This window comes from Capronia epimyces (assembly GCF_000585565.1).
Source record: "Capronia epimyces CBS 606.96 chromosome Unknown aczIQ-supercont1.11, whole genome shotgun sequence".
NCBI classification, from domain to species: domain Eukaryota; kingdom Fungi; phylum Ascomycota; class Eurotiomycetes; order Chaetothyriales; family Herpotrichiellaceae; genus Capronia; species Capronia epimyces.
In genome coordinates this window covers 276,244-299,360 of record NW_006912914.1, presented here as the reverse complement: position 1 = coordinate 299,360, position 23,117 = coordinate 276,244, and the positions used below count along the sequence as shown (strand labels likewise).

The following is a 23,117-nucleotide window of genomic DNA, read 5'->3' as shown; positions in this document are numbered from 1 at the left end:
AGAGCTGAAATGAGAAAAAGAGAAGCCAGAGCCTGCACACTGATAGTTGGTACACAGAACAGGCATTGACCAGCAATGTCTTCGAATCCTCCCAGTCCGTCTACACCCTGCTGCTCAAAGAATCCAGCTCCTTCACCACCAGACTGGATAGTCTTCCCAGGCCAGGTCTTGGACATTTCCCTCGTACCAGTCTCCCACATTCAAGTCTGAGTATCCACCATAGCCTATCGTCGGGCCTGCACCCTGCTCCATGTAATCGCCCTGAATCGCCAGCTCTTCACTCATTGCGCGCTGCTCTTGTTGCCAGTCTGGAACGAAGATTGGTTCCCATTCACCCAGCTCCGACATCAGCTCCGATCCGAGATAAAACTGCCCAGCAACCTCGAAATCCGGATCGTCGTTCATCATGGCATTGTTGGAGTGGATTTCGTCGGGTCGAGGTCCAGTCGAGAAGATGGGTCCAGTTTGGTCGAACGGGAGCTGTCTCAGGAACGGCTGCTCCTGGAACGGTGCAGATGGTTCCGCCGCAGACACCCGCGGGGGAGGAAGGAAGCGGCCGCATTTCGTCTTTGCAAGCACGCACTCTCTGCTGTCGCCATTCCACTGTAACTCTCCCGCGCTCGGCCAGTGTGCAGGCTCATCCAGGTATTCGGCGGACCAGACGGTGGGGAGACCGAGTACGGGACTCAGACCGTCCTCGAAGACCTTGCCATCCTTGCCGAAAACCGACTTGAGTTTTCTCTGGTGCTTTGGCATCTTTTCTTGGGCCAGGATTTGGGCTTTGAGTAAGTCGCAGTTCTTCTGTTTCTCAGCCTCGGCCATTGTAAGTATCTCCTTCTTATGGGCGACCCATTCGCCCGCGTTGCGAGGGAAAATCTGCGACGGGCCTCGACCAGGCTTCGCATTCACGCGGAACTGCTCTGGGGCAAGATGTCGGACACGCTGCTTGACTCGTTCGTACTCCTCCTTTTCCTTGACCGCATTGCTCTTCCAAGTGATCGACGATGTATGAGATGGCAGTGGCTGTTGACTCTTACCGAAGAACGGCTGGTTCGCTGCTTCACCGCTGTCGATGCTGGCATGATCGTCGAGGGTAATTATCGATATCTCGTCGATGGAGAGGCGTTTCACCTTTCGAGGAGGCATGGTGGTATGGCGGGATAGTGTTGAGAGGGCGAGGAACGGTATCGGCAGTCAGATTGTGGTTGCTGCCTCTGGTATCCCACGTGGTGTGGTCTCGCTTGCGGGAGGCCTCCTGGAGACAATGTGACTCAGCGTAGGCCCTCGGAGGTTCGTGAAGGGGTTTTGCTGGAGTGTGGGAGGATGAAGGTATGTCCACTTCGTCCTTTTACTTCCTCGAGGTTGCCGAAAAGAGAAGAGTTTTTTACTGTTGTCGGCGTGTTGTTGAGGCAAGGGAAGGTTGCAGCTTCTTGCTTGTCACTTTGCGCGCTACCTGACAACACTGCCTGAGGTCAGCTTCACAATCTTGGTTGCTATATCAACACCCCAGTGAGTGCAATTTTTTTCCCCAGATACATGTTTGTCATGCGCCCTCATCCTCATCAGATACCCTCACCTTTTATGTCGATATGGCGACAGAGGAAGTTGTCGGTGAAGCCATTGCAGGGAAACGGGCGTTTGTGAGTCTCTTCCTTAGTTGGCAGGTTATAAGAGGCTCGATATACCTATAGTCAGCCTTCGGTTGGCATGCAGTCACGACAGGTGAGGCTGAGCTTCACAATTCCGTCCTGCAGTGCTGATTGCCGACACGGGACCCCTAACTTACAGATGTCTCTTCACCGAATAAGCGGCTTATTTTCGGAGTGGTTCAACTTCGGCTCGCAAGAATTAGTTCACTTCAGCGTGTAGGCAGAGGGCTGTGTGAAACGGTCTGACACGTACTTGACTGGCCTGCCTACAATTCAACGACTTCGGCGGCTGCAGGTTACCCATCCTTTCCAAAGTGAAAGTTCATCCAGACTCCCTTGAGAGCGGTTGGACCTTTGTAGGTTAGCTGATGTTACTCACAAACTCTGCAGACCTTTGATTTGTTTTGGTGGTGGCAGAGGAAACAGACTCATACTGTTATTAGTGAAAGGAAGAACGAGGGCACATCTCTGACGCGGCTAAACATATCGTCAAACAACTGTGTTTGCAATTGAGGATTCGCCAATAATCGCAGAAAGCAAGGCAAACCTGGTGCTGCACCTTGCTCAGCCTTGTCGCGGAGGGAGTAAGAAGATCCAGCCGCCACGTCAATGCTTGTACAGGGGTCAAGATTTGCTTGATCAGGTCCATGTAGGCAATATATCGAAGACCCCGGTGACTACTCATCGCCAGTAGCCAGTCTCCAGCAGCGAGTAGTCATTACAGTACGACGTCGACGTCATCGAAAGCGATATCACGTGATAGAGAATCTACGGTGGATCAGATCACTTCAGGAAACGTTTCGAACGCGTCTTGTATCGCGCTCTCTCCTCTCCCTCTCTGAACAGCTTTTGTCCGTCCAGGCAGTAAGGGCAACGAGATCCAGGGGTTTCGGAAATGCCGGCGGTACAGTTGTCGATATCGCCTCCGGTCAAAGACTCCAAAGACTCCCTTCCGAGTCCACTTCCCTCTCTTCTGCAAACACCCTCAGGACTCGCCATTGTTGAGATTCAAGGCACCATCCATGGCCCGTTCCAGCATGCGGTAGAGGATCCAAACCCTGTTGAGACTACACCAATTGGTCGACTCGAATTTCCATTGTACAATCCGCAGGATCACGGCGAAGGAAAATGGATGAAGAAGGTCTATCTCTACGTCGGCAAGCATCAACGTCTCACTGGCGAAATCAAGAAGTTAGCAAAGCCTTTAGCCGTGGTCCAGAAGAAGAATGACCACGACGGAATGCGACCCGACTCGACTGAGAGCCAGCCCAATGACGACTTGGAGATTGTCGACATCGTCAAATTCAAACTCCTCTTCAGTGGGAGGCCGGAGCCTGTGAGCGAGTGAGAAATTGGGCTCACGACGACGGTAGAACAGACATGTCGACTCGAGATCGTGTCGACCCCCTTTAACGCCAGATGCTCCCAAGATCCCGGCTTCGTGTGTCGTCACATCGATGTCTGGCTTGCGGTCATCCTGGACCTGCCATGTGCAATTGCGCACAAGCCTCGTGGCCCTTCGCTTTTGATCTTGGCTGAAGGCTGTTTCATTTACGATGCAGAGTGAGACTTGAACAAACAAAAAGCAGCAATCCCAGAACCTGGCAGGAGGATAGGCCCGACTTGATTGCATATTGCGGCGACGACGAGACGTCCCCTTACTGCCTCCTTTGCAGTTCTTGAGAGCTTATGGGCCGGCTTAGCGTCTGTCGACCCAGATCTGGATTGTCTCCATCTCTCTCTCGAGTTGTCCCCCTGGTCATCGTTACATCGCCGAGCTGGAGTAGGGCAATCAGGTATAGCAAAGACTGCTCGGTGACCTTGGAGCTCAGTCAGCAGACATTTTGCGAAACGACTTGGGCCAGAATCTGCCGCGATGTCCTCATGACGCAGAGCATGAAGCCTGCCCATCCTCAGTGATCTATTCTATGCCGGATATGGAGACGTGGCCCATTGTTTAGCCATCTGAGACCTGGTCTGAGTGTGCAAGTTTCAGCATCCTACCGACTGAAGGGGTCGGCTCCGTGCACGGACAGGGCAGAGGCGAATGGTGATGGGACTTGACCAAGAAGAGAACCTCAAGTCTAGTACCATCCCTTGCCTGATTATTTGTGTAGCCTTCAAGGAGGATGGGACTAGTGGGCCGATGCTCCTCGTTTGCAACGGCTACCAAGTTGCGGATACAAAGGTTACTCAACTCTTCTCTAAGTCTAGTGATGGCTCGCTATTCAGGACCGACGACCGGCCTCGTCTGCCTGCCAATAGCTCGTCAGTCAATATTGTGAAAAATGCAATGCTGCTTTATGGAGTGCTGGACACAATAGACAATGGCTAGTCACGTGGAGTCACATGCTTTCACGTGGAGGGGAGCTTCTACAGAGTACAGGACTAAACTAGCCGCCCTCACTTAGTACTGCGGGTGCAGCGCAGTTACTCAGTACCGTACAGTGAGCTGCCACACCAAGGTAGCTACCAGTATCAGACTCGGAGAGCTTCTTGCCCTTTATCATTAGCAGCCTCTCGAGTCAGCTGGCAGCGATTATCATCGACTGGGCCAAGTCGCACCTTCGACTCGTTTAGCCGATTATCTCTCGCCAACCCACGTCTAAGCCTTAAGCCAGCTTAGTCGAAAGTGTCAAGATCCGCCGCAGCTTGTCCAGCCTGCATCATCGCCCTTTGCCGATTCGCTCATCTGGTCTGCTTTCCTGCTCAGCAAAAGCATTCCTTCTGTGCTCATCCTTCTCCCTTCATCTGCCATACACCCTCACAAGGCCGCCAACATGGCCGAACTAGATCACCGCATGGGCTCTATTAAGCCCAGACTGCGATATAATACGATTGGAGGTATCAACGGACCTCTGGTCATCTTGGACAATGTACGTTTGAGACCATGGCAAGCTTGGGGGAGCGTCTCTGCACCATCACTGACACTCCGCCTTTAGGTCACATTCCCCAGATACAACGAGATTGTCAGTTTGACGCTACCTGATGGGTCGGAACGATCTGGTCAAGTTCTTGAGGCGAGAGGTGTGTGATACCGTTGCGCAGTTGCTACAATGAGGTCGGGAGTTGACATTAGTCGGTGCAGGAAACAGAGCGGTCGTCCAGGTCTTCGAGGGAACAACCGGCATCGATGTGAAGAAGGTACATATCACCCATTGGGAACAACATGCTACGGTGCTCACACCCGCTAGACAACAGTCGAGTTCACAGGACACAGCTTGAAGATTGGTGTTTCCGAGGACATGCTGGGCCGTGTCTTCGATGGGTCCGGGAGAGCTATAGACAAGGGCCCCAAGGTGCTGGCAGAAGATTACCTGGACATCAACGGAAGTCCCATCAACCCATATTCCAGAGTGTGTCCCACCTCCACTGCCGTCTCCGCCGCATGCTGACTTGGCCACAGGTTTACCCCGAGGAAATGATTTCGACAGGTATCTCTGCGATCGATTGCATGAACTCAGTGGCTAGAGGACAAAAGATCCCTATCTTCTCCGCGGCCGGTCTTCCTCACAACGAAATTGCTGCCCAGATCTGTCGGCAAGCCGGTTTGGTCCATCAACCTACCAAGGGTGTCCACGACGGGCATGAGGAGAACTTCAGCATCGTCTTCGCCGCCATGGGTGTGAACATGGAAACAGCTCGATTCTTCACCCGTGATTTCGAGGAGAACGGCTCCATGGAACGAGTGACACTTTTCTTGAACTTGGCCAACGATCCCACCATCGAGCGTATCATCACCCCTCGCCTGGCCTTGACCACAGCAGAGTACTATGCCTATCAACTCGAAAAGCACGTCCTGGTCATTCTGACCGACTTGTCAGCGTACTGCGATGCGCTTCGAGAAGTCTCTGCGGCTCGAGAAGAAGTGCCGGGTCGACGTGGTTATCCCGGTTATATGTATACCGATTTGGCCACCATCTACGAGCGAGCCGGTCGTGTCGAGGGCAGAAACGGGTCCATTACTCAGATTCCCATCTTGACCATGCCGAACGACGATATTACACATCCCATTCCTGATCTGACCGGATACATTACGGAAGGACAGATCTACGTTGACCGTCAATTGCACAACAAGGGTCTATACCCCCCCATCAACGTCTTACCATCCCTTTCTCGACTAATGAAATCCGCCATTGGTGAGGGCTTGACCAGAAAGGATCATGGCGATGTGTCAAATCAACTGTATGCCAAATACGCCATCGGGCGTGACGCTGCTGCGATGAAGGCCGTGGTGGGTGAGGAGGCGCTGAGCTCGGAAGACAAATTGTCACTCGAGTTCTTGGAGAAGTTCGAGAAGCAGTTCATCTCACAGAGTCCGTATGACAAGCGAAGCGTCTTCGACAGTCTGGACCTTGGATGGAACTTGCTGCGCATCTTCCCCAAAGAACTGCTCAACCGTGTCAACCCTAAGATCCTCGATGAATTCTACGCCAGAAAGGGCCACAGCAAGAAGGACAAGGGTAACAAAGACACCAGGGACAATGCAGATGGTGGAAAGCAGGTGAACGGCGAGGCTAATCTGTTGGACGATTGAAGCGGTAGAAAGTGATATTCGACCGAATATAAGCCTCAAGCCAGCCCTGCACGACGATTGAAGCTCCAATTGAGTAGGGATGGACGGGGTGATGGATGTGTTGTCTCGGCAGATGGTATGGAATGCCGCGGCCGCGGCCTGTTTGACTTGAAGATGCAGACGCTTACGATCAACTTGATCTAGTCTTGCCATTGCTGATAGGAGTGTCTCAAAGGCAACCACGCGAGTAACATTGGTGGGAGGTGGAAGGGCCAGACGTAGAAGGGGAGTGAAGCACCGTAATCGTGGAGAGAGCAGTACAGGAACATAAGAGCAGTCATCAATCTCGTTCTCCTCTATGTACATCTATATGGGGTATGTTAACTAGCGCAAGTGCAAGCATGTTTTGAGGAAGAGAGCCCGACGTCGATGGTGTAGTGCGGGCCACAAGCAGCCTCAGCCACGGCGCGGGCTGTCCTTTCGTTCCGAGGGGTCTGGTAGTGAGTGTATTTGAACCCATTGATAGAGACTGCGAGGGCGAATTAAGCAGCAACTATCCTGACTTGATTGGCATTTGGAGTGATAGTGATGGTCGACCCAGGTCCGAGGTTGACAAGTTCGGCCGGGGTCTAGGAGGGGAGAGGGCTGATGGGATGGAAAGGATTGCCTTTGCCTTTGCCTTGGTAAATATAAATAATGGAAGACATTGACCTTGACCTTGACCTTGACCTTGACCTTGACCTTGACCTTGACCTTGACCTTGACCTTGACCTTGACCTTGACCTTGACCTTGACCTTGTGCCAATGCTACCTAGTAATCAACGCAAGAAGTCGGCGGAATCGGCAGAATCGGCGCAGGGCGACAATCTGGCCAGCTTTTCGTGGATGTGTTTTGTCGACGGGTCTTCTTTGCCCCTGAGCGCGGTGGACGCGTCGAGCGCCTCGGTCAACCAATACACGGCGCCGTCGAGGTTGGTCTGGCACTGGCACAGCTCGGCCATGTCCTCCAGAGCATAAGCGGCCCTTGAATCGGGAAAGGCGGGGCCTTGTACGACGCGGTAGTTCTGGATCAGCGACTGGCACAGACGCTGGGCGACCAGGTATTCGCGCCGGTCCATGTAGACGTGCACGAGCTCGGTCATTGCGACGCACAGCTCGGTGACGGAGATGCATGTCGGTTTTTCCTTCTTCTTCCTCTGCTTGTTGTTGTTGTCGTCGTCATCGTCGTCGTGTGCACATTGTCGGACCAGGGCCTGTTCCATGGAGATGACTAGTTCCTCGGCCAGCTGCTTCGCCGCGTCGAGGCGCGCGTCCCTGCGCATCAGGCTGACGAGGGACCGATGGACGGCAAAAGTGCCACTGTGGCCTCTGCCCAGGGACTCGGCGAACAGGTCGAGCGTGAGATTCATGGCCGTTTCAGACACCGCTCCCTGCTCGTCGTCGCCTCGTGCGAGTGTTCGACACACCACGGCAAAGGGGTGCGTTGGCCTCAGCTTGATGGCCGCCATGTCGGCCAGGTAGCGCAGCAGGGTGCTTCGCACTTTGGGGTAGACCTTGGTATTGACTGGTGACAGTACGGCGAACACCTCGTTCAGAAACAAGGCAGGGCCGTCGTCGAGCATTTCGCCTGCTGATGTGCATGCTTCATTCAGGAGCGGCCACGCAAACGCTGGAGATTGTTTCTTGAGGAAGTAGATAGCCGATTTGACCCCCGACCAGAATGCTCTGGCCTTGCCGCTGACCTTGTACATCTCGGTCGTTTGCTGCCCGATCCGCTCCACGTGGTTCTGGTAGTATATCCGTGTCTGGTAAAGAATGACTTCCACTTCCATGTTTTTCTCCGGAGGGGAAAGTGGCCGAGCTAGAATTGGTGGTTCTGGTTTCGGGCTAAGGTCTGCGTGATTAATGATATCAAAGGTATCCGCGCCATCGACCGGCTCTGACGAAGGGGGCGTCAGATCAGGAGTCGTGGTGGTTCCTGACTCGGGAGTGATCCTGGCTTGTACACTGGCTGTGCCGAGAAACACCTCTCCCTGGATTTCTCGCATGGCCGCACAGTTGGTATTGTTGCGTTTCGACGCGGGCGCCCTTCCTCTTGTTGAATTGGGGCCGTTCTGGGCTCTTCTTCGAGTCTTGCAGTGTCTCAAGACTCGATCGAACTTCAGTGGCCGGTCCTTAAAAGTCAGGTTTTCGAGAGAGTGATTCTCCAGGTGGGCTCGGGCAATCCTCGCCGCCAGCAGCTCTTTCTCTTCGGCCTTGTAGTTCTTGCAAATGTTCCACTGTTTGAACCTGGTGTTGTACATTCGCTTGCTGTGCAGGGAGTCAGTTGTGTGGCAAAATGAAACAGGTTTCTTGTAATGGAAGATGAGGGACACGGGATTTATATCAGGAAAAGTTGATGTGTGTCACCTACGTAGCCTTGAAGTGATAGTCTGTCTCCATGATCCTCTGCACTTCACGGAGAGGCAAATCCATGTCTCGATACAAGCGTGTAATTAGGCTGCGACGAACATTCCAGTCCTGGGCCGCCAGAGGGACAATTGATTCGGCCCGCGGCACTCTGGCAGTATCGCTGCCGCAAGAAGGTAGAACCCATCTTGCTAGGCTAGAGTCTGTTGTTGCGGATATGGGAAGAGAGGGCGACAGGTAAGCCATGGCGGGTTATTGGCTGGTCGTCTCCTAACACCAAGTTGGTCTCAAATGTCCCTGAGTGAGGTTTGTAGGAGGAGCGGCAATGGAAAGTACGGAGTATATTCGAAGGATAAGGATCATGATCCCACCAGGTACTTTTTCATTTTCAACCTCTGGGTTACTTCAGCGGGCCAAGCCTGGCCGGGCTGTGAAGGTGCTCGCCGGTAGAAATAGGACAGGAACGACTGAGGCTGTGCCGCCTGTTGTGAGTGGCTCAGCAATTGTACAAACCTACCGTGCATGACATGCATAGTCCCCGCGGCCCCTCCAACCACTGCAAGGGCGGTAGGGCAGCAAATAATCCTTTGGTCGGTTCTGTCCCAGTGTTCGAGTCGAGGAGACAGGCACTCTGTACCGTGGCCTCTTGCTAAAATGACCATTTCCTGGAGAATACGGAGGCGTAGCGTCAAAGATCGGCCCTAAAGCGGCTGACGTTGAAGCAATAGTAAAGCGCCTGATGAAGAAAAGTCTCGTGCTGCCGTTGCCGTATCAAAGCCCTCTAAAGAACCCAGCAGCGCCTGAGGCTAACACATGGCTGAATCCCGCCACCATAGTTGCTCACACCCATCCATGTGTAAGTTGGAAGCCAATTTCATGGTAACATCAAACCTTGAGCATAACGTCCCTCGATACCAAAGGCGTCACGATCCAAGGCTCGCTCATAATTGTTCGTTGTTGTTGACGGGAGGTCCCCGGTTCTTCTATGCTGTCTTCATCTTTTCGTTGTATCCTCTCGTTTGGTATTATATTTCGGCATCCTCTCGTAAGCATTGGGGCTTGGTTTTCTTGCGGCCTTGTCCTTCCCGTGGTCACAGTCGTCACCATGTTGGTGGCCATGGTCATGCTTCCTTCCTCTCCTATTTCCACTTAAGCGCGCGCGGCCGTCCTCTGGGCCATCACTTCCACCAGCATCACTGTCGCCGGAATCACTGTCACTTGAGCTGTCGTCCTCGCTAGAGCTTTCCCCGAATTCTCTTGCCTTGTGGTATATGCAACAGACTTTACTCGACTTCCGGCCCATCCCTTCATTGTCAACCACGTCCTCGGCCCAGGCAATACGGCGACGATGTGCACGTGTGGTGCTGCTTCCAGAGGCATCGTGGGCGCCACGGAGGCGTAGGACGAGTGGGTCGGGAGATACTGATCGCGACGAGGCAGATTCGAGCGGGGTGATCGTCTGGGTTGCAGAGCCAGTGGCAGCCCGGCGGGCAGGCGAAGCGGTCTGCATTCCAAGGCGTCTTGTCCCACCAGTTCTGGGAGAATTGTGTGAGGGATTTAGTTGGCGGGGTGAGGCTGCTGCGGCAGTAGAGGACGAAGACATGGTTGATGCTGCCTGATGCTTATTGTCTTTCAAGAAGTCTGGTGGCTTTACAGTCACCAAGATCTCTTCTGGTTGTTTTCCTTTCCCCGAGACAGGTGGTAGGTGGGTGGGATCGAGAGGGATGCCTCAGAAGGACAAAGTGGGAACTGAGTCGAACGAATCCGAAGAACGGTCGGATCTAGCTGGGAGTAGCTGCGACGTTTGAAGCTCGAAGTAGTACAGGGTATGATGCTCGACTGTCGACTTGCTGGTCAAAGCACGGTTGGTTAATAACGAGTGACCGTTTAATTGTTGTTGTCGAACCAGTGCTGGGGGCGAATTGCGGTGCAACGCGGATGAGAGAATAAAGAATAAAGCGCTCACGAGTTCAAATGACGTCCGAGGTCCCGCTTCGCCGGAGATGGGTAGTCCAACATATTCCGTCAGACAGAAGCAGATCCGTAGATAGATCACCATATAATAGTCGTCTGACAGAGTGGAATGAGAAGGCCTACCTACCCCTAGAGTCTACAGAGTATGCAATGCACCTACCTACCTACAGGTAGGTACACGACAACGTGGAAAGCGAGCGCACATAGATGAATGTTGCTGAAAAGTCTGGATTTGGCATCACTCAATCATCTACCAGCTCGAGGTTCCGTCGCCCCTTTTGACAGCAAGCAGTTCCTTTGGCAAATTACCCTGCCGTCGCCCACTTCGGGCCCTCTGGCAGACTGTACCGGGGCGAGCAATATGCCCAAGCAGTCCTTCCAGTCGGCATCTAACTAATCTGTCAAAAGTCCCTGCTTTTTGGTATCACAACATGACTCAAGAAAAAACGTTGTATGCATCTCCTGACAGCGTCTTAGCGTGCCCTCGTCCACTCTATGAACTCGTCCCTCGCTCGTCCAAGGTTGGAGCTCAACACTTGTAGAAGAGCCAGCCACTTTGAAACTCTTCTTCCGGCGGTGTCCGCTCCATTGCATAGTGTTCCACCGAAGGTTCGACGGGTTGGGATGTGTCTGCCGAGCGTATTGCAAACTCAGTCCGCAGTTCTTCCTCTAGTCACAGCTCATCATCCTGATCCAAATCAGCAGGCTTGATGAGACCGCCAACTTTCATTGCTCGTTGACGTTCTGCATCCGCGAGGTCCTTCTTTTCTTGCTCGCGTTCTTCGGCATACAGCTCGGCATTGTCGTCGGCAAACTCCTTGAGTGAGATCAAGAAGTCACGCAGATGAGTCTTGAACTTAGTTGCATCTTCGTTCAGGGCGAAAAGTCCGGCGACGAAGTGCTGGATTTGAATTTCCTTGAGATTTGGGAAGGCCCGTTGCAACAGATTGCCGGTGAACTCGCTGACAAACTGCTTGTTTGAAGTTCCAGGAGGAGCCTGATCTGGCTGATACAATGGTTGTGAGATCTTGTTGGTCTCGACGAGCTGGAACATGCGAGCCAGGAGCGCTGACTGGGATTTAAATCCAGCCTTGTGGTCTGAATCAGTGAGGACGTAGAAGACATCCTGAAGGATAGAGATGTAGAATTGTTGGAAGAAGATGCCGGAAGTCTGAGGATCGGTTTCGGCCATATTGTTGACCAGCTCCAAGCACATCGAGAGACCGGTATTCTCGACCTCCCGATTGTCATGCTTGCTGGCCCACATGCAAGAATCGATGATCAGCTTGAACTGTCGGCCATCAAGTTTCAACAAGGCCGAGAAACAGAACAAATTGATTGCTTGAAGGAGTTTGAAGAATTCGACGCGGAAGTCAGGGTATTCGTGGAAATCCTTGTTAATCATGTCGAGCGTGCATTCAAAGATGCTGTCCATGATCGGGGCCACCTTGTCGTCCATAAGATTCTGCTCGAAGTCAGCAACATTTTCACCCAACAACAACAAGTCTCTGACCGAGTGCCGGGATCTTCTTGGGGACCAACGTACGTGTAATTTGTGGATAATCGTGGTGGTCACACTTAGGACCTCGGCATCCCTGGCATCAGGTACGTTGCGCTGGTAATCCAGTAGGATGGCATCAAGCAAGGGCGGCACCATGCTGTCGTTCACCATCTGCAAGTCATCGGCCTTCTGCACGTAGATGTCGACCAGCTTCAGGATCTCTTTCTTGATCGTACGAAGACCACGAACTTTTGGTGTTTTGGTCGCGACGTTTCCTAGACCCGGTAAGCATTGCATGAGGGAATTTAGGAGAAGCCTACTCACCCCCGGATGCGACAGAGTCGGATATTAGCTGACTGGATGCCCTATACATGTTAAGCATGTCGTGATAAATGCGGCCGATTTGCGAGTAGAAGTACGGGCCAATCGATGAACACGCGGCAACATTGGTTTTCATGATGTTGCCAATCACCTTGATGGTCTCCGCGTCTTGGAGAATTGCAGGATTTGTATTCGCTTGTTGGATAATATTGTCCCAAGCTGCATTTGGTAGCGCCATGAGGTTGTCGATGAGCCGATCCTGTACACTTTTCTGTCCCTGGGCGGAGATCATGTATCCACAAGCTTCATAGAAGGTATGAACCTGTTGAGGACTCAGATCACACGTGATCTTTTGCATGTTCCGTACAATCTCGTCGATGAACGGTTCGGTTTCGCCGGGTTGCAAAGCCACGAAATGGCGCTTGCATTTGTTGGCAATCTTGATAAAAGTATCACAAGCCATATCTTGCACACCTTCGTGGGTCTCGTGCATAAACTCGAACAACTTGTTGACGACAGTCTTCAGAAACTTCCAATGCGCCTTCAAAAATCGAGGATACTGCCCAACAATGTACATAATGTTGCTGGCGACCACGGCTTTGTTGTCTTTGCCGCGTTTCATCTCAGTCAAGCCTAAGAGATCTTTAATCACGGTGACCAAGAAACGCTTCTCGGTTTCCTCGTTCATGGCTCCAGATATCGAGCCAATGGCCCAGCACAATGTATTGCAATTGTTCCAAGACCATTCGGACCCATCGACCTGTCGCTGAAGCTTTTCGGACATGATGTTTTCGGTGTCGACGACATCCAAGTGCGTCAGATACACGAGGCACTCGCGTGTGGTTTTGTAGAGCTGGATAGTGTCACTTTCCTTGACGAATTCTCGGACAATCTCTCCTTCATCGTTCTCCACGATCAGGACCTCTTCGGGCCGGACCATCTTTTCAACCATGACTTGTCTCAGACTGGAGAGGACTTGGGCGTACTTGTGCTTGCGCAGAGGATAATTTGCAAGTGCACTCGGATGGGGTGCACCGCCATTAGCAAGCCCACTAACCCCCATACTGATTAAGGGATTCAATTCAGTCATTGGGAGCTGCTGCATCTCTTCGTACAGTTCCTGTACCAGCTTGTTCCAGTACTCGAGACAGATTTTGAATATCTCTCGGTCGTCGATGAGGCTGATTTTGATAAGGTAGAAGTGACCGTGGAGAAGAAAGTCAGGATTGGGCAATCTTTCGATAGTCTGTAGGTGTGCTGAGAAGTAGTTGCACAGAAAGATGGCTAGGTTGAGGATGTATTCTTGTTCAGCAGGTCTGGCTTTGGCATAGGCCTCACGGAAGTCGGTCTCTAATGGTAACGTCCGAGCGACAACTGTCAAGGTCTCGGTAAACATGAGCACAAGCTTCTCATCATAATCATACTGAGAGCCCAATTGTAGACTACCAATTTCAGTCAGGCACTTGAGGGTGATGTTGCGAAACTGGTCCACTTCGAGGAAGCGGCTGACCAAGGTGTTGATAAGTTGCGTCTCAAAGATGAATCCTAGGGGGATCCAGTTCAAGAAGCGAAGCAGTGTCTCGAGAGTCGCCTTGACTAGGGTTACCGAGTTTGCGGTGGTGAGCACTTCGTTGCACAATTGAAAGATTGACGAAAACTCAGCGCACATGGTTGTCTTGAGATTTTTGGCTTTGGTGGAAGTCATCTGATCCTGTGAGAAGTCGAAGACCTCTTCCGATAGCAATCGGAGGATGGTCATGTTGTTCTCGCAGACCGACAACGAGCTGTGGCTTGCGGAGATTATCTCGTTGATGAACGTGGGCCAGTTGTGTGGCCATTCTTGCTTTAAAATGGTCACCAGCGTCAAGTCCAGCTTGTTGAGGAAGAGCTTGTTGGCCTTGAGAGATTCTTCGGTCTCCGAAGCCTGTAGGATCTGGTTGACAACGAAGTTGCGGATCCCCAGACATTGCTCTCGCGGCAGGACCTTCCAGCGTGTATTGACCACGTCGTCGAGTACTTGTAGCCCAAGATATTTTGTTGGCATGTATATGGACTCCTGCAACAACTTGTCCACTATCAACCACGCATCCGGGTTTGACTTGAATTCATTGAGCTTCTGCTGAGCCTGTTTCTGCACCTCGCCCTTGCCTTCTTGGAACGCCTTGACGGTGGCGTCAAGATCTGTAACGGTGACCGACATGACTGGAGGTACGAGAGAAATGGGCGCTCAGCGAGCGAGTGGAAGCACGGGTTGTGTGCCAGTGAGGAGCGGAGACGGCTGATTTGAAGGGTCGGTGTGGTATACTGGGATGGTGAAGATCCGAGACGGGAACGTGAATTCTGTGCTTGTTGCCAAAACACAGTGGAGCTGAGCAGACCAGGAGGAGAATGAGATGAAAGGTTGCGAGGCAGACGGATGAACTGTTTGCGAAGGAGGTCAAGAGGCGTCAAAGATGATGGATCTCGGTGGGCAATTTGAGGTAGAACGTAGTCTACGCGTGCGTGAGTTGTGAGGCAACGGCGGGCGCGATCAGCCTAGTTTATGCAGCGCAGTTGATATCAAGTGGACTGTCAGTGATGCCCGAAGCCACCGCAGCAGCACCCGCCAACCACCATGAATTACTAAGACGGCTCCCACGTGCCACCAATAGGAGCTGCGAGCTGTGCAAAAGTCTCGTGACCGCAGTCACAATCCAAGTGCAAATCGTCGATGTACTCCGTACTCCGTACACTGTGCAGAGTACATCAGGTAGATAAAGTCTCGGCTACTCTTGGGCGCATTTAAAAACATATATGATCTCATTGTCTTGATATCTGGTTTATCTGGTATCAATCATAAACCCAATAAATCTATACTGCAAAGTCAAACGGTTCTTTGATCCTTTTTTTTTGTGAGTTTCTCTTTTTTGAATTTGATTGATGTTCAGTTGGTGCCAACCCCAGTGGTGTGGTCAGAGGCTTTCAGTTCTCGTTCTTCGCTCTCTTTGCGGAATTGTTGATACGCTGCCGCCATCTCCTCCTTTGATTGAAGGCCGTTCTTCTCTGTGATCAAGTCTTTGAGCCATTTGTTCTCCATTTCCAATTGAGACAACCGCGCCTCTAGTTTCGCGTTCCTGTCCTGGATTTCCTTCACCGTGCGCTCCAGAGCTTGCTCTCTCTGCTTCTTCTTGACCCGAAACCGGGCACTGGCAGCGGTGTTGCGTCTCCGTTTGTCTTCCTCAGCGGCCAGTCGAGATCTTTCCTCGGCGCTCAGAGCATTGGGGTCGATGGCATCGCCCTTTCTTCGCGACCCACTTGGTGGCCCGGTCACCGATACACTGGGAGATGAGCGGTGCTCAACGTTCCCTGCCCCTCCCGCTGGAGCTGGCTGGATGGGTGTGTTGTATGTGCTGTAATATTGCGACGACTCAGCCGCAGAGGTCTCGATGTTGGGCGGCGGGTAGTTTTGTACGGGCTCCGAGCTAGAAAGAAGATCCTCATATTTAATGTTCGGGTTGTTCTTTGACTCATTGACATCGAAGTTGAAGGAACCGTCCTCAGGCAAAGAGGGGATATCAAAATGGGTGAAGTCGGTGTTGGTGAACATGGCCAGGTCCTGACTCAATTCGATCTCGTCCGGAGAGAAGTGCTCCTGGTCGTAGGGGGAGGCCAATGTATTCAGGTTGTTCAGATACTCGGAAAAATTGGGCCCCGTGCGGCCTCGATAACTCGACATTGTCTTCTATAAAACAGCTCAGCAGCCAAAAGCCACAACGCTCCCGTTCTCTTTCAACACTGTTGCAGTGGGTGTGCGTGGTTCAATGGGTGGGAATTGGAAGATCGACGGGCCCAATGCGATCCAGTCTGGCGGATGTAGGGAGGGCTCGAGTGTGGCGTGAGTCGAGTAAGATGCTCAACCCAAGGCAGCTCGCCGCAGCGCTCGTCCACTGAGTCGCGGAGGAGCTGAGTCTCCCTTCAGAGTTCGGCGAGACGAGAGTAGGTCGACTTGCACACAGAGCGTGAGGTGCGGGAATGAAGGAAGGAGGGATAATAACGGAGAGGAAGACGAAGTGGGCGGGGGAGAGTGGGAGGTGATTGCGAATGCGAAAATTGCCGTGGGCGGGCTACAGCTCTCGAGGTAGCGCCCTCACTCGGGAATTGCGCCGTGCGCTCTAGCACCAAACGGGCAATTTTTTCTTCACACGGTTCATCCGAGCCCACGCCGAGGGGGTAATAGCAAATACTAATAGCTTCAGAAGGCGCTCTTCACACGTCCCGACGACGCCTCGTCTTTCTTATTGTGCATCTTCCTCGGAAATATTACTTAATATCAAATCCGCGCTCTTCAGGAGGAATGCGACCCTGACCACTACTCTGGCTCGTTGGGTTTGGAAGTCATGATACCATCACTCGCAGTATCGTGATCCCACGGGCCGCCGAGGAACAGGGGTGCAAGGGCTTCCTCTCTTTGGCGCACGAGCCTGCTGCAAGGTTGGTCTCTGGCTCTCTTTCGCTGGAGTGGCGCTGATCGCCGCCGCTTGCCTCCCATGAACGAACATCCCCTCCCGCTCCTCCATCAAGGCCCATGTATGCGCTGCAGCGGCGGCCTCGCAGGGTCTGGCCGTTGTACAATGATAAATCCCATGTGCTCCAAGGCGTCTGCTGGCGAGGGTGTGCACTTGCACTGTGCAGCAACAGAGCGCTTCCAGCTCCAGCCTATACTATTTAAATACTAAGAGCCCACATGACTCAAGTCATCCAGCACGAGCATCCCAAATGCTAGCTGGACCCTCTTGCCCTCTCGTGCATGCATTTTTTCCACCAACCACCGTCTCGGGGTGAGGATGACGAACGCCCTAGTGTGGGGTTGCCACTGGCTCTAGCATGAGCTTTTGTAATCGCAGCAGGTGGCAGGGTCCGACCTCGAGAACAGCCCGGAAGAGGGATGGCGGGACCGGGCTTGTCACCTAGCCAATAGCAAGGGGAGGCCCGTAGCCGAGATCTAGCTGCGTCACGTGCAAGATTTCCTGGCTCCTGACTCGAGCTAGTTGCGCTATCCAACACCCCATGACTCGCGTTTGTTTATATGACGAACTGCGCTCTGCCCTCCAAAACATCGCATGTGAAGAGAGTCAGAGTTGACAAATCGCAGCAGTCTTCTCATGGCGCCTGTTGTCGCCAAATCGCTCAGTAGACTGTCGCGAGAAGCTGTCATTGACCTTGCATTGTCATGGCTGGAGGACCGTCGCACCTCAAAACCCTATCTCTTGAACAACCGCAGGCTATTTGAAGTGGAGGAAGAAGATTACCTTCATGTTCCAGCTGAAAATATCGAAGCATTACGCCTGATATACCGCCAGTTCCAGAAAGACGGCTCCCAGATCAGAAAGCAGGATGTCATTGACCGCATTGTTGACGGCGACTGGCGCAGAGGACTGTCGCTTCATCAACACGCCAGCATTGATTTTGCTTATTTGGAGCAGAACGATGCCGCGTTAAGATGGAGTGCCCTTCGGCTCGTGCCGCTTGCAAGAGAAGAACACACACTGCAGGGAGAAGACGAATCGTATCCCTCTAAAAAGAGGCGGAAACTGAGCCATGATGGAGGCAATCCGGGATATCCTCAGGTCTCGCCCCAGACCTTCCTGGCTGCTCTAAAGGCGGAGATCTCACCCCTGGTCAAAGCACATTACCACCTCCACCGAATGGCGGCGCCATATGATCTCACCATTATTCGACTCTACATCACACCCGATACCGCCTTCCGGCCTCGCAGTTCTAGCGTTCCCAGGCGCGCCAGAGAGGCGACAGACTCGGGGAGAGTTATGTATGTGGCACTGCCGGATAATTGCCCATACGTATATGTCTCATTGTCCGGCTCTACTGGCTCTGCTGGACGTGGAAGGGGTGCCAGAGACTCGAAAGGCAGAGTGATGGCCAAGGTCGACATGGCCACAATGAAAAAGATCGTCCTCGAAGCCATCCCGAAAGCTCTGTCTCGACCGCAGGAGAGGTGGGCTCTCGAGTCAACGAAACTCACAGCAAAGTCTCTCCAAAGTGTTTGCGAGCTGAGGGGGAACCAAAAGCCAGGCACAGGAGGTGGAGCATACAGTGTCTTCACAATCAAGACTCGAGCTTCTCAGAGCAGCCCCGTGGATGTACAGGTGCAGGAAGAACCAACCGAGAGCGACCTGCGTAGCCCCGTTGGCCAGCGATTCGGCCATATGACCGGCGAACACTACGCGGCTCTGGACCGTGTCCATGTCACGATCAAGAATTTGATACAGCGGGACGCGGATACCTGCCCAGACCCGCTTGGAAAAGACACAGGCGATGCTGGGCTCACTTTTGCTGGCTCGGATGTTTTTTTGGGGCTGCGTAAGCTGGCGGAGATGGGGACGGCCTACGTGGACTTGGATAGGATGCCTGCTTGGATGACTGGCGAGATGGGAGTCAGCAGCCTCACAGGGTAGGATTCCATCAACCCATCCCTTCTCCCTTCTGGGACCATGAATGACGATGAATGCTGTTATGCTCCCTGGTACAAAGCAAAGATGGAGTTTTGGTCTGCCGAGGGATACTTTGATTGCGGTTGGAACAGGACGAATGCACCCATTCCATTGGCGGCCTTGCCAGGAATGTCTCTTGCCAATGATAGAAGTTCATGAGCAGCAACCTCTTGAAAGACTCTGGCGTCGGTTGAATATTGAATATCTTATCTTTTTTGCTCCCACAAAGCCTCCTGACAGACGGGTACAGCAATATGTTAAACCAAACCACACTTGGTCCCAGTGGTATCAAGAATGACTTGGCTTTGAGAGAAGGTATTATAATATTGTACCGTGGCATCTACCAGGGTTTCAGTCCCAGTCTACCTACCTTAGGTAGCGTTCTGTGGCCGTTACGGAGGAGGCTCAGTACCTCCACCTCCGCTGCAATCTTCTCGTCAGCGTACTCGTCGCAAACGCGCAGCTTCTGGCGCAGGTTGTACGAGCCATTGAGGAAGTCGCCGTCTAGCCTACACTCCAGCGTTTTGGGATGCAAGGACGATATCCAGCCCATGATATGGCCTGCGACGCGAGCTGGGTTGACTCGCTCGACCCAGAGCTGCTTCTGGACATCATGGACGAGTTCGATGGGCTTGTTGATGTCCGACGTCCATAACGTCGAAGGAGATGGGAGGTGAGGGTTGGTCGCGGATTGGTGAGGTCTAGTCTGGTGTACTGTAAAGGGATCTGCCTGCGCATGGCAAACTTGAGGCTAAGGAGGCCTTGGCCTGCAACTCTTCTTTACACCTGGTATTACTTCAAGTTGGCCACCTCCACCCAGCTCAATGAGAAATAGCAGTCCCCGTCTGCCAATGTGTGCTTGACGAAGAATCAGCCATATCATGTTCAGAGCTCGTTCCCCCGCAGCGCCTGACCGTCAAATCCAAAGCTCATTTCGAAAGCCTCCTGCATTCTGACTGACTGTAGGCAAAGACCTAACGATGAAGAAAGCGTCAGTCGCTTTCGCTCGACGTGCACGTACGCAACGAGGACGATTACGATCGACGAAAATCCAACTGGAATTGGCCGCTGCACACACTCATCCGTCCAAACACGGATCTTGGGCTTTGGGGCTGCGCCGCATGCTACGCCATGGCCATGCGAGACAGCCTCGCGAGGCACACGGTCAGCATTTGATGCGACCCAGAATCAAGCCCTCAGGCTACACCAGCATCCAGGCCGAAGGAACAGGGTTCTGATCTTGACTGGCCATGGCCTTTCAGCTGATCTCAACCATCACTCTTTGGGCTGTGAACATGCAAGCAAAGTCATGCCTTGGACTGCAGAGTGAGCTTAAAAGCAGGTATTGAATACCTGACTACATGCTTGATTGTGGAGTGTCTCTTGGAAGTCTGTTGTCGATGACTCCGTGCTGAATCCTAGAGAAGGCGTGAGCAGGCTATTCTACTGTCTAGTGCTTTGGGTGCTTAGCAGTGCACAACCGTGTCTGAGACTGCTCCTGCCAGCTGCGCGTGCTATGGAGCAATTCTCCCCATACCAGCCAATGCCCATGAGAGTTTCTGTCCCTCAAGTTCATAGCTGATGATCAGCAGGCCTGGTGCCTATCACTTGGGACGAACATCAATTCGTGGTACGTGCTTGTTCCTATTTTGCCCGTCACCTTCGGTGTCAATATTCGCTGTCCCGACGATTCAATACGAGCAAGGTGACAACGACGATCGTCTCGTGAAATGCGGTCGAATCAGGCTCGACTGTACTGCTCCAGCCTTTCTGTTACACCATTTGGTCCCAGTCTGGTCTGGCCGTCACACTCCCGACCTGGGAAGAACGCTTCTGTATGTAAGCTCCAGCTTCGACCATCGGGCCATACGCCTGTAGTTCACGACTGGAAGCTGTCTCAGACAAGACATTGCTACAGCCATATTTTATGACTCACATTCTTCGGATGCAACTACTGGCTTCGTCAGAATCAGAACACATGGTCATCCTTGAAACGAAGCGAATCAGCGAAGCATGATGGGATCTCGGGATCGGCTGCATGGTTGTCCTGCAAGTCGCCTCCATACTTTCTCGTGATACCACAAATTGTTCGGGGAGCACACCAGCGATGAGTGTTTTTGGCAGACAATTTTCCACGTCACTTACCGGGAAGAGATGCTTGTCCTGTCCGTCGGACATTCCTCAGCCTGCCCTGCTGGGCTCACCCGCATGTGAAGAGCAACACCATATCCAGGAACAATGCTAGTCGACAAGAAATCGGGTTATACCAAACCAAGGATCTCAACCTATGAGAGCCAGGAACCTGCTAGACTAGAATCCGTTCCTGGATCTGGATATCTATCCTTGGACCCTATCAGCATTGTTCCTTCTGACATGGCAAAGAAGTCGGTGGAAGTAGATCTATTCTTGGTGGTGGAACCGAGCAAGTAGCCGAGACTCCGCTACCGAAGGCCAGGTATTTTGACCGGCACGCCTTTCCAACAGACTTGATCAAGGTTGTTGTTACTCGACATCTGTCCACGCGCTCTTGCATCATACGGCACTGCTCTGGCGACGGACTTGGAGGAACATTGACCACTTGAAGGACACATGATTCGAATTCCATTCTCCTGGCCGTTCGAACACTGGGTGGCTGGTCCAGCTTGATGCCCCGAGGAATCGTCCAGGCAATCAAATTGCGGTGTAAGGATGTCGCTGGCCGAAGGGCTCAACAAGGGCTCTGCACCCGGTGTCCTGAATGCTCGGGTGTTGCATTCCCAACTTGCGAACTCCACTAGAGACGAAGAACGCATGACGACTCTTGCCAACGTACCTTGCGGCGAAGATACCGAGCACAGAGTATTGGTCATGTTTTTAACTCATATGCAAGTCAACGTTTCTCAGCCTTGACTGGCTCCCACCAGCACCGTATAGGCGATCGCCCGGCTCGAGGCTAGAGACACAGCAACACAGATTCAGGGACCCCAGCCTGTTCCTGCTTCCTGCTGTGCCAGAGATCGGCTTTGTCCTCGAGCTTATAAAGATGGGGTCTTCCCCCCTCTCATCAGCTTGAAGCAATCGACAGGATTCATCCGTCTTTCATTCGTTTGACTTGTCATTGCGAAGCGCATCAAGGTCACCTACACATCCATCATGTACATCAACTTGATTCCATCGGCTCTCCTGGCCAGTTCGGCGTTCAGGTAATCACACGTACAGTCATTCATTCTTCTCTTCTGACACTCCTCTAGTATCTTGGCTGCGGCCAATCCGGTGCTTCCTCGCGGAGATGGGACAACAACCGCCTGGGGCTATGGCTCCGGATCCTCCTGGGGCTCCGGAGGCTCAGGAGGTGGCAGCACTCCTGTTGGCGGTGGCAGCACTTCCAGTACCAGTGGCAGCACTTCCAGTACCAGTGGCAGTACTCCCGTCGGCGGAGGCGGCACTACTGGTGGAGGCGGATGTGCGCCTACCACGACCACTTTGACGATCACGAAGGGCACTGGCGGTCAAACAGTCACTGATACTCAAATCAGCACCATCACAGTCGGAGGCTCTGTGGTGACGTCCACTGTGATTGACACCACGACAGTCAACGGAGGACAGACTATCACGCAGACCCTTCCGGCGTCTACCGTGGTTAAAACAACCACCGTCAATGGAGGAGAGACCAGTACCATCACCCTTCCAGCATCGACTGTGGTCGAGACAACCACTGTCAATGGAGGAGAAACCAGTACTATCACCCTTCCAGCATCGACTGTAGTCGAGACAACCACCGTCAATGGAGGACAGACTAGGACTGTGACCCTTCCGGGGTCTACCGTGGTTGAAACAACCACCGTCAATGGAGGAGAAACCAGCACTATCACCCTTCCAGCATCTACTGTGGTTGAGACAACCACCGTCAATGGGGGCCAGACGGTTACCCGCACACTTCCAGCATCTACCCTCACCTCTACTATCACCCTGCCCGGTGTAGCCATCACGTCTACCGTCACTGAGACCACCACAGTGAACGGAGGCCAGACAGTCACTCGAACACTTCCAGGCTCTACTGTTGTTGAGACAACCACGGTCAATGGCGGTCAGACCGTTACCACCACAGTTGTCTCTACTGTGACTCAACCGGGTGCTGGCAGTACTGTCACCGTGACCCAACCGGGTGCTGGCAAGACTGTCACTGTGACCCAACCGGGTGCTGGCAGTACTGTGACCGTGACCCAACCTGGTGCTGGCAGTACTGTGACCGTGACCCAACCGGGAGCTGGCAAGACTGT

General features: G+C 52.9%; 9 protein-coding genes across 9 annotated transcripts; 4 read left to right on the top strand and 5 right to left on the bottom strand.

The window, feature by feature from the left end:
* Positions 1 to 132: 132 nt before the first annotated feature.
* Positions 133 to 1,146, bottom strand: A1O3_10155 (uncharacterized protein; the record flags this gene model as incomplete). The annotated part of the gene is made up of 1 exon (XM_007740246.1): positions 133 to 1,146. The coding sequence occupies one exon, from the start codon at positions 1,144 to 1,146 to the stop codon at positions 133 to 135; it is 1,014 nt and encodes a 337-aa protein (XP_007738436.1).
* Positions 1,147 to 2,544: 1,398 nt separating this feature from the next.
* Positions 2,545 to 2,997, top strand: A1O3_10154 (chromosome transmission fidelity protein 8; the record flags this gene model as incomplete). Its single annotated transcript, XM_007740245.1, has 1 exon — positions 2,545 to 2,997. The coding sequence occupies one exon, from the start codon at positions 2,545 to 2,547 to the stop codon at positions 2,995 to 2,997; it is 453 nt and encodes a 150-aa protein (XP_007738435.1).
* A 1,432-nt stretch (positions 2,998 to 4,429) lies between these two features.
* On the top strand, positions 4,430 to 6,186 carry A1O3_10153 (V-type proton ATPase subunit B; the record flags this gene model as incomplete). Its single annotated transcript, XM_007740244.1, has 5 exons — positions 4,430 to 4,525; positions 4,592 to 4,676; positions 4,738 to 4,793; positions 4,844 to 5,005; positions 5,056 to 6,186. 5 exons carry the CDS (start codon positions 4,430 to 4,432, stop codon positions 6,184 to 6,186), a joined length of 1,530 nt encoding a protein of 509 aa, XP_007738434.1.
* A 797-nt stretch (positions 6,187 to 6,983) lies between these two features.
* A1O3_10152 (uncharacterized protein) lies at positions 6,984 to 8,640 on the bottom strand (the record flags this gene model as incomplete). Its single annotated transcript, XM_007740243.1, has 2 exons — positions 6,984 to 8,475; positions 8,579 to 8,640. The coding sequence occupies 2 exons, from the start codon at positions 8,638 to 8,640 to the stop codon at positions 6,984 to 6,986; spliced, it is 1,554 nt and encodes a 517-aa protein (XP_007738433.1).
* Positions 8,641 to 9,568: 928 nt separating this feature from the next.
* Positions 9,569 to 10,177, bottom strand: A1O3_10151 (uncharacterized protein; the record flags this gene model as incomplete). Its single annotated transcript, XM_007740242.1, has 1 exon — positions 9,569 to 10,177. The coding sequence occupies one exon, from the start codon at positions 10,175 to 10,177 to the stop codon at positions 9,569 to 9,571; it is 609 nt and encodes a 202-aa protein (XP_007738432.1).
* Positions 10,178 to 11,221: 1,044 nt separating this feature from the next.
* On the bottom strand, positions 11,222 to 14,570 carry A1O3_10150 (exportin-1; the record flags this gene model as incomplete). Its single annotated transcript, XM_007740241.1, has 3 exons — positions 11,222 to 12,013; positions 12,095 to 12,324; positions 12,374 to 14,570. 3 exons carry the CDS (start codon positions 14,568 to 14,570, stop codon positions 11,222 to 11,224), a joined length of 3,219 nt encoding a protein of 1,072 aa, XP_007738431.1.
* A 723-nt stretch (positions 14,571 to 15,293) lies between these two features.
* On the bottom strand, positions 15,294 to 16,085 carry A1O3_10149 (uncharacterized protein; the record flags this gene model as incomplete). The annotated part of the gene is made up of 1 exon (XM_007740240.1): positions 15,294 to 16,085. One exon carries the CDS (start codon positions 16,083 to 16,085, stop codon positions 15,294 to 15,296), a length of 792 nt encoding a protein of 263 aa, XP_007738430.1.
* A 1,426-nt stretch (positions 16,086 to 17,511) lies between these two features.
* A1O3_10148 (uncharacterized protein) lies at positions 17,512 to 18,822 on the top strand (the record flags this gene model as incomplete). The annotated part of the gene is made up of 1 exon (XM_007740239.1): positions 17,512 to 18,822. One exon carries the CDS (start codon positions 17,512 to 17,514, stop codon positions 18,820 to 18,822), a length of 1,311 nt encoding a protein of 436 aa, XP_007738429.1.
* Positions 18,823 to 22,287: 3,465 nt separating this feature from the next.
* On the top strand, positions 22,288 to 23,094 carry A1O3_10147 (uncharacterized protein; the record flags this gene model as incomplete). The annotated part of the gene is made up of 1 exon (XM_007740238.1): positions 22,288 to 23,094. A coding segment is annotated over one exon (807 nt), but the record flags the coding sequence as incomplete, so codon positions are not given.
* Between the last annotated feature and the right edge of the window lie 23 nt (positions 23,095 to 23,117).